Source organism: Cervus canadensis, chromosome 32 (genome assembly GCF_019320065.1).
Source record: "Cervus canadensis isolate Bull #8, Minnesota chromosome 32, ASM1932006v1, whole genome shotgun sequence".
Taxonomy (NCBI): Eukaryota; Metazoa; Chordata; class Mammalia; order Artiodactyla; family Cervidae; genus Cervus; species Cervus canadensis.
The window spans coordinates 26,923,155-26,932,851 of NC_057417.1; the positions used below are offsets into that span (position 1 = coordinate 26,923,155).

At 57.2% G+C, this 9,697-nt stretch overlaps 1 protein-coding gene across 15 annotated transcripts in view; it reads right to left on the reverse strand.

Moving 5' to 3' along the window:
- The window catches only part of ELN (elastin), a 32,665-nt gene extending 29,424 nt beyond the window's left edge, over window positions 1-3,241 (reverse strand). For all 15 annotated transcript variants that reach the window (XM_043455100.1, XM_043455111.1, XM_043455110.1 and 12 more), the window contains exon 1: window positions 3,074-3,241. In XM_043455100.1, the coding sequence (XP_043311035.1) occupies window positions 3,074-3,155 (82 nt within the window). In that variant the 5' untranslated portion in view covers window positions 3,156-3,241. The remainder of the gene's footprint in view (window positions 1-3,073) is intronic.
- Between the last annotated feature and the right edge of the window lie 6,456 nt (window positions 3,242-9,697).

Consider the following 9,697-nt stretch of genomic DNA (forward strand, 5'->3'; position numbering starts at 1 on the left):
AAAGTCCCAATAAGAGAATATATGGTTTTTAAAATTCACATTCCCATAGTCCTCTTCCTTGATGCATTATTTGCAATGTGACATTGCTGGAGCCACCCACCGGCCCTAGGAGGTATGCTGGGCAAGGATGTTTCTCCCCATTTTACAGCCAGGGAAACCATCCATGAGCCAGAGAGATGAAGTGCCTGGCCCGGTACCCACAGCTGACCCCAGTTACACGCAGGGCCTTCTGCCTGGGCCCTGGGCTCCAGGTTCAAAGAGCTGGGAGACGGCTGTTTGGGAGCAAGCAGAGAGCCAGCGGGCCTTGGCCGGGGACTTTGCCAATTTCAAGTCCATGGGGGCCGGCCTGGGGAGCAGATAAGACCACACGAAGCTGTTTGTTGTTTGCATGGAGAAAGGCTGCCAAGGGCTTTTCAAAAACAATCCGCCCTCCAGTGACTGAGTCTGTCCCCTCCCTCCCCTCGGGCACGCCTGCCTTCCTGCCTCAGCCCCAGCAGAGCAGCATCAACCCCTAAACTGGGGGTCCGAGGCCCCGGAGGCCCCTCAGAGTCACCTGGGCGGCAGCTTTAACAAGGCCTACACATCTGGGTCCCTCCTCAGACCGAGTAGAGCCAGAATTTTGGGGTGAGACCCCATGTCAGAATGGTTTCAAGTTCCCTGTGTAATTCCAATAGGCAGCCAGGGCTGAAAAAAAATCCCCGTTTCAAAACCATCTTCAGTTCCGAAATCAGAAAAACAAAACCGAAAAACCACCCAAAGCTAAAATGATAAAATTTCTGGGGATTTGGGGCAGCTGGTCCCAATTATAACTGATTTAATTTCTCTCTCTCTTTAAATGGCAAGGGAGTCTGGGGCAAATGATCTTCAAAGCTACTTTTGACCCATCTTAAATGGGTCCAGACAACCCTTCCTTCGCAGAGCCTTCCTGGGTTGTCCCTTTTTTGTCTCCATTGGCAACATGGTTCTTTGGGACTGGGGGACCCATGAGGGTGACATCCCTCAGGATAGCCGGGCAGGTGTGAGTGTGTGCGTGCTTGTGTGAGCATGTGTGTGTGGGAGGCGGGGGGCCCTCCTTTGGGAGGCTCTGGGCACAAACCTCAGAAGACCTCATCAGTTCACACACCCCTTATTTGGACCCGGCTACTCTACCACCCGGGACAGAGCTGAGATTTATGTTTGCAAAAAAAGAACAGGGCCAGGGAACATTTAGCCCGGTCATTGAGGGTGCATTCTTCTTAGGGCAGGCCCACCCCAGAGTACTCAGCCCCAGGCCTGCCCCTTCCCAAATGCCACTTGGAACCTGGCCCCTGCCTCCTCATCCTTTAGCCCAGGGACGAGCTGGCTGGTACTCACCCCCTGGTGCTGCCTTAGCCTGTCTCAGCCTCAATCTCCCTGTTTGTGGAGCGTAGATAAAAATTCTCTAATCTCAGGGTTCCTGCGGGAGCTACGCGTCGTGCTCTAGCGGGGAGCCGTCTCTGGGAAGGAAGGTGTTCAGGGGCCAGACTCCGGGGAGGAGGTTCAGATGGGACCCGAGCTGCCATCTCAGGCCCGGGGACAGCTGCTCCCCTGGAACGGTCTCTCTGCCCCCCACGGGGCCCCACCTGATGCTGCACCAGCATCCCTCGGCTTTGTCCAGACTCGGGAGCTGCCCTCTGGGCAGGAAGCCCCGCTCCCAGCGGTCTTGCCCCGCCGACCAATCTCACGGAAACAGCTGCTGCCCCTGCCCAGCTCCTGCTTCTGCCCTCCGGCCTGGCCCTGCTCCACCCGGAGCCCACCCCCCATCCCGACACTGGCCCCCACTGGTTCTCATGGCAAAGAGGACCCTCCTGGAAACCAGACCCCACCCAGGCTACCCCACCAAAGGTTCATGAGCTGCCTGCACCTCTCTCTCCCCACGGCCAGGAGCATCTTCGAGGATGCTGGGGGACCATTCCCAGAGACCCCCCAAGGTGTGGCAGCCCTGAGGGGGTGTCCTCCGGGACCATGGCTGGGAATATGCCAGGTGGCCCGGGAGTGCCCCCAGGTCCATGCAAGCCCCCAGCACGCTGGCCTCTCCCTCTGCCAGGGCACGGGTACCTTCCCCAGCTTCATTGTCCTTGCTGGTGTTCCATAGCTCACACACTCGCACGCACACACTCACACACACGCACATACTCAGTGACAAACCACACCCAGTGACACACCTGGACACCAGATCGCCTCTGTGTACATGCCTGTTGGGTGGCAGACTTTTGCACATGCTAACAGGCACTTACACATATCCTATGAATATATCCTATAACATGCCTCCTTCCAACACACACACACACACACACACACACACACCTGTCCAGGGATAAACCTGTGAACATTCATCCCCTCGTCCTCTATCTGATGACCTCCTCCTCTATCTGATGACACGACTGGACACATACAGACCATGCACGCCTGGGCAAGAGCATGTAACACACTCATGCACACACGCACATTCACACACTTACACACACGCTCAGAAGTCCCAGCCTTTCTCATCAGGGACAGACCACAGCGGCAGCTTTCCAACCCGCAACCCTGTAATCAACTTAACCCTGACATCACCCGGAGCGGGTCCCGACTTCCCAGGGGACGAGGAACCTGCCGAGATCAGAGAGCTCACTGCCGCAGAGCTGGCCTCCAGCCCAGGTCCCCTGTCCCCGGGGCACGTGTGCACAGCCACTGGGTCCACAGGTGTGCAAACCGCCGGTGCTCACAGACCCGACGGGACCTCGCCGGCCCTTCCCCAGTGTGCTCGGGACCCCCACCCTGGGAGAGCACCCCAGGACAGAGCAAGGTTCATCTGCCCTGTCGGGGCAGCAGAAGCCGGCGCTGGTCTGGGACCATTCTGAGTCTCGGGGCGAACATATGACAGGTTTCTGCTCCGCACGGCTGGCTCCCAGGAGGGGCGGTTCCGAGGATCCAGTGGCCGAGGGGCTCCTGCCTGGGACCCCCCTGGAGGGTGCTGGGAGTGCAGGGCGCCCTCTCGTCAGTCGGTCCAGCCGCCTGAGCGGGTGGCCCGAGGGCTGCGGGCCCTTCGGGGGAACAGGGTGAGGCCTACCTCCGGGCTGCGAGGGGTGGAGGACGCACAGCAGGAGCAGGAGGACTCCGGGCCGCCGAGCTGCAGCTGTCAGACCCGCCATCTCGGGGAGAAATGCCCCAGCCCGCTCTCTGCGCCTCGTTTTATCCCCAAAGCGTAATTGCTGCCTCGTCGGCTGCGAGGGAAGGAGGGAGGGAGAGAGGGCGGGCGGGAGGGCGGGAGAAGGGGGAGGCCTCGGGGAGGGGGCCACGGGGAGGGGGCAATTACGAAAGGCCGGCTCGCAAGCCTCCCAGGCTGGGTCTGACTGGACTGGACTGTGGGCTCTTTTTTTTTTTTCCCTTAAAACACACGCGCGCACATACACACGCGCACACACACACACACACAGTTTCCCCCCATCTCTCTCCCGCTTTCCCTCTGCGGCTGTTCTTTCGCTGCTGGCCCTGTTCCCGCCAGAAAGTGCGAGGGGGGCCTCTGCCAGGACAGCCCTCGGGAGAGGAAGCGGGAGGGAGGGCCCTGCAGCCCGGCCAAAAATCCGGCCCCAGCCAAGGCCTGAGTGGCCAGGCCCCCGCCCCTCCGGCTGGGCCCCGGGCCCAGTGTGGGGACAGAGGCCAGCTGTCCTGCGCCTCTGCGCCCCCACCCCGGCCCTCCAGACTCCCTCAACACTCCCAGACCTGGCCAGAGACAGGCCAAAGCTGGGGAGGGGGCTGTTGGTCAGACCTGGGGTCCCGGGTCCATCCAGGCCAGGGCCTGGAGAGGTCAAGGGGCTGTGGGCAGAATGGCTGGGAAGGTGAGACCGAGTTGCTGCTGCCCCCGTGAGGCATCTGGGGGCAGGGAAGGGGACCCTGACGCCCTGCAGGGCTCCATTCTCTGTGGGTTAAGGTCCCAGCCTCCTGCCTGAGGCTGGGGAGGGGGTGATGGGTTGGTCTAGGATCCAGGTCTGCGGAGGCCAGGTGGCTGTGGGCAGAATGGCCTGGGGGTTGAGACCCTGGGGCATCAGGGGGTCACATTGGAGACTCTGATATATCACAGGGGCTCCAACTGTCATGGATGAAGCTATAGCCCCCTGCAATTTATGCAGGCCACGATGTCTGATCAAGGTCAGGCTGGATCCCCAGGTGCCCTGCAGAGAACCAGGGGGGTGGGGGAGCCCACTCAGACTGATAAGTGGCCCAACATCCCCCACCTTTATCACTTGGCCCCCACCTGTCCCAACACTGAGCATCCCTAGAACCCACACCAGGTCTGGTAGCCCTCAGATTTCCAGGTCTCTCCTAGCCCCAGGAGAATGCCTGGGACTGACGTTCCTCTGGTGGCCAGGAGGGGGAGGCCCTGTGCTAAAACAACTGGGACCAGCATTTCCAGAAGGATTTGGGTTGTCCTCGCCTGACTGCGGGATGGAGACCCTGGGGATTGAGGGGGTGAGATGGGATGGGAAACGAGGGGGTCATGCCTCCCCACCTAAGTGGGGAAGAAATTTGGGGGCCAGAGGATAGGAGAGGGAAACTGGTACCTGATTTCATCACAGCTTATGACAGGGAAAAGTCAAGGCTGTGAGTTCTCAGAGCTTTTCCCTACACCCAGATTGAGGCTTAGAGGAGAACTCAGCCACAAGTCCGAGGACAGGAGTTAAAGGACCCCTTCTCCAGCCAGGAGCACCGAGGCAGTCAGCAAGGCCAGCGGGGGAGACCGTAACTGCAGGGGCCAGAGGCCAGGCATTGGGCCTGGTGGGACCTAGGACTAAAATTCTGGCTCGAGCACTTTCTATCAGGGTAACCTCTTCAAAGGACTTCGGGCTCCTCATCTGTCTTATGGTGATAAATATTCCTGCCTGGGAGGTTATTGCAAAGATGAGTGAGATGAGGTCATATGTTTCTGTACCGTGTCTGCAGTTCCGCAATGCTCTGTCCCCCACTCTTAGTTCCAGTGCTGCTGCTGTTAACATTAGTTCTGCAAGCCCCACTCCTTGTAACTGTTAGACTTGGCTCTCTGCTGGGTCACCCTGGGACCCTGGGCTATCCCCTTCCTCTCCCTGGTCTCAGGCAGTGGCTGCTCCAGGAGTGTGGAAGGCGGTGGGCGTGCACGCTAGCAGAATTGTCTAGAAGCAGTGCGTGCAGAGCAAGTGTACAGTTCTTACTTCCTATGCATGTTATTTGGGGGTCCTTTGGCGGGGGTGCTGATGAGATGATGAGCCCAAGCCAGCCCTTGTTGTTGAGGGTGGGGGATGCTCAGGGTTAGGGGCTGAGGCTCGGGGCCCAAGATGTGCCTGCTGGGGGAAGGGAGGGGAGGCCAGGGGGTAGAGTGGATCTGAGTGCCTGCCCCCTCCCGGGGAGGGGGACGGACGAGGGTGCTGGGGAGAAACTGGGCCCCACTCCTCTCAGGGCAGTGACGTGGGCAGGAACCGGCTTTCAGACTCGCAAACCGCAGTCTGCTCAGTCTTTATTAATTCCAGGACTGGGAGGGAGGCTGGAGCCAGCGGGAGAGGGCTTGCTGCGGGGGTGGTGGTGGTGGGGTCCAGGAGAGGTGTGGGGGCGCCTGCAGGGTATGACTTGAGGCTGCCGGGCCCAGCCTCTCCCCTGTGTCCTGTCCCCCACCTGCATCCCTGAGTCCCCCCTTCTCCTTAGCATCCTACATCACAGCAGCTCCATGAACTCATATCCCACAAGGTTTCTGTACACCTCCAAAGAATCAAACCCGGTAGACTGATTATCCAGTGCCACTTAGTCCAATGCATTCAAGGCATAATGTAAGAACTGGGGGTTACAGTGATAGACCAACATTCATTCATTCAAGAAACACAACAGTCCTGAATTGCTCTCCGCCCACCTGCCTGCATAGCTGTAGAGATTAAGCAATGTAAAAAAAAAAGAAAAAGAAAATGTCAAACTGCCCAGGGCACCAAATGTTTCAGGGGCTTGGCTTTACTGTTAGCACCGACAAGTGTTACCCACCCACTTGGTCCAGAGCATCCAGGTGAGTCACTGATGGGCCACCAGCCTCTCCAGACCTTTAGGAAGGACAGAGCCCCAGCCTCCATCTGGCTCTCAGTCATGGCTGTGCTCAGAAACCCTCAGATAAAGCCTCTCAGATAAAGCCCAGATTTCTGAGCACGCCCTTCAGGGCCTTCCCTGACCTGGCTGCACTGCTCAGCCTCTCTCCTCCCTTCTGGCTGATGGAGCAGCTCCCCGGCCCCTGGACTCGTCCTGGAGGGCCGGGTGCTGGACATTGGCTGCCAGAGTATGCTGGTCTCGACATCCCTGCCCCCAGAAGCTCTCTGAGGTTCTTGACTTGAACTTGGTACTTCATTCTTTTCCTCCACTGGCCTGGTCATCATTGAAGGCAGTGTGAGGACGGACTCATTTCTGCTTCCTTCATGGTTGAAGAGTATGAGATGACAAACGCAGATGTGCATTCCAGGAGATGGGGGCAGAGTTCTGGTGATAGGGACAGACCTCCAGAAATCCGGGAGGTGTGGTTTCTGTTTTCTTCCTTATCTACACATGGTCCTTTTGTCCATTGAGTGCACGATGTGCTATCCATCTGCACGGGACCTTGGACCAGAGAGAGTAAGCATGGGCTGCCAGTTAGCCTGGGAAGAGCTTGGTGTCATCCCAGACCTGGGACCCCCTACTGGAGTTTCCTCCCAATGAGGGGGCAGTCATTTACACCTCCGTGTGAGTGAGCGTCCCCCTAGGTGGTCCCATGGGAAATACGGGCCAGGTTACACTAATAGTGAGAACAAGGATTTCTCAACCTAAATGAGGTTTGGAAAGGACTTGCATGCTGGTTGGGTAGTGTGGATTCCAGGGCAGACCTTCTAAGAGAGAATCAGCAGGAAGGCAGAGTGAAGGACTGATGTACACATGTGGTCCTGGCCCATCCCTTCTCACCTGTGAGACCCAGATGCCAATGACATTAAGATTTGAGCTTTCCCCTCTTCTGATTTTAAATTTTCTAGTAGCCTTGGAAAGAATGCTATGACAAACCCAGACAGCATATTAAAAAGCAGAGAGATCACTTTGCCGACAAAGATCCTTGTAGTCAAAGCTATGGTTTTTCCAGTAGTCATGTATGAATGTGACAGTTGGACCATAAAGAAGGTTGAGCGTCGAAGAATTGATGCTTTTGAACTGCGGTGCTGGACCAGACTTCTTCTCCTTGGGAAGCAAGGAGATCAAACCAGTCCATCCTAAAGGAAATCAACCCTGAATATTCATTGGAGGGACTGATGCTGAAGCTGAAGTTTCAATACTTTGGCCACCTGATGCGACGAGCCAACTCATTGAAAAAGATCCTGGTGCTGGGAAATACTGAGGGCAGGAGGAGCAGGGAGCAATAGAGGGTGAGATGGTTGGATGGCATTGCTGACTCAATGGACATGAGTTTGAGCAAGCTCTGGAAGATGGCGAAGGACAGGGAGGCCTGGCGTGCTGCAGTCCATGGGGTCGCAAAGAGTTGGGCATGACTTAGCAACTGAACAATAACAAGTAGCCACATGAAATGAAGGAAAACACAAGTAAAATTAATTTGCATCATAAGCTATACTTAAACCCAATATACCTAAAAGATTGTATTTGGAGCAAGTAATGGATACAAAAATTATTCATGAGATATTTTGCATTCTTTTGTGTATTAAGTCTTCAAGCCGGAGTATAGGATACACTTTGACTCTCACCTTGATTTGGGTCAGTCACATTTCAAGTGCTCAGCAGCCTCCTGTGGCCAGTGGCTGCAGGGTATATGGTCCAGGGCGAGACCACGAGGGGTCTGGGTCTGGTGAGGATGAGCCTGACTTGGGACCAGCAAGGAGGGAACACTGAGGGTGGTTCCTGCTACTGAAAGGTTACCGGTGGGACAGGGCACGAAGAGGAGAGACAGAGGGAAGAGGGAAGTCCTCGGGGGCACGCAGTGGGAGGCCCGAGGCGCACACAGCTCAGGGCAGAGGCCATCGCGTTGGTGACCGAGCCCGAGAGGGCGGCCTCCTACCGAGGGGTACCAGGCAGCGCTTCAGCTGGGAGAGGAGAGCGGCCTTCTGCAGCTCGGCCTCCCCAGAGGCGGCTGGGACCCCCGCAGCGGACTTCACTGGGGGTAAAGCCTCTGCAGCTGAAAAAAGACTGAACGCTGCGGATCTGGGCCACTTGTGGAATCTCACTTCATCACATGGGATCAACTCAAACCTGGGTGAACCCAAGGGAGGTACAGCCTGTGCTCAGAGTGGGGTTTGGGAGTTGGGGAGGCGGGCTAGCATTTCTACAACCCGTCAGGCTGGAGTGCCGGGAGCAGCCTAGGCGTGCAGAGGGGCCAGTGGTCGTCCCTGTGACAGGGATTAATGCTGATCAGTGTGTGAGCTGTGGCAGATCACCTTGTAATAATACCTGACGAAGGTGACATCAAGAGTAATTAACCCTCAGACACACTTGTTTCCTTTTATGGAGACGGGACAGGGTCTCCACAAGCCCTTAAGAGGGAAAACTTGTGGCTTTAAGAGTCTAGTCCTTGGTGGTTCAAACGTTTAAGATTCTGCCTGCAATGCAGGAGACCCAGGTTCAATCCCTGGGTTGGGAACATCCCCTGCAGAATGGAATGGCAACCCACTCCAATATTCTTGCCTGGAGAATTCCATGGACAGAGGAGCCTGACGGGCTACAGTCCATGGGGTCACAAAGAGTCAGACACAACCGAGTGACTAACACACAGACACACACACACACACAGCAAGTACTCAAGAGCGGGACAGGGTTCACTGAAGCAGACGTTTGAGGCTGGGGAAGGAGAAGGCCCAGGAGGACCGCCCCCCGCCCCAGGCCCCAGCGCCACATGCCGCCCCAGGGTGTCCCGGCTCCCGAGGCCCACGTCTCCGATCCAGCAATCTCTGCCCAGGCCCGGGTGTTTGTGTGTCTGAGTCATCTGTCAGTCTGGGTCCTTGGCCCATGCGAGCCGGGGGGTGGGTGTCCCGGACGGGCCGTTCTGCCCCGTGCTGTTCCCACTTTGCCTCGAGGGCTGTCTGCTGCCGTCTGGGGGGAACATCGTGAGCTGGGTGCTCTGAGCACCCCTCCCCAGGGGCCTGGGACGGAGGAGTCCAGAACACGCCTCTCACGCCTTTCACACTTGACAGTTTACAAAAGCACATCTCCGTTTTCGATCGGAGATATTATTAACCAAGTTTATAAACACAGGGGTTAGGAGCCCTGTCTACAAACTTGGGCCGCCAGAAAGCACTGCTATCTCCTGCAGATCTATTTAATTTTAACTCTGAGCCCCTGTCACATGGGCGGGGGCAGCGAATTCCATCCCAGTTACTGGGCCTCTCTCCCTCCTCCCTCCACCCCCAACCAAAATCCAGGCGTCTCCGCTAAGCCCTGGAGACTAGAATCGGCTCTGGCTCAATGACCGCCTTGGGGGAGCCTCTGTGCCTTTGTGGACCCCGCATTGTGCTGAGGCTGGGGAGCCGGGGCCTGGGGAGGCCTTCATGGGGCAATCCCCTCCTGGGAGTCACAGGGGACTCTCCCGGTCCCCGAGAAGGACCTCTTCCCTCTGGGGCTCCTGCCCCTCTGGGATTCTGACTCAAAGCGAGGATGACTTCAGTCCACGTTGGCCAGCAGCCTGCTAAGCTGCTGGAGGGGAGGGATTCAGGACTGACACTTA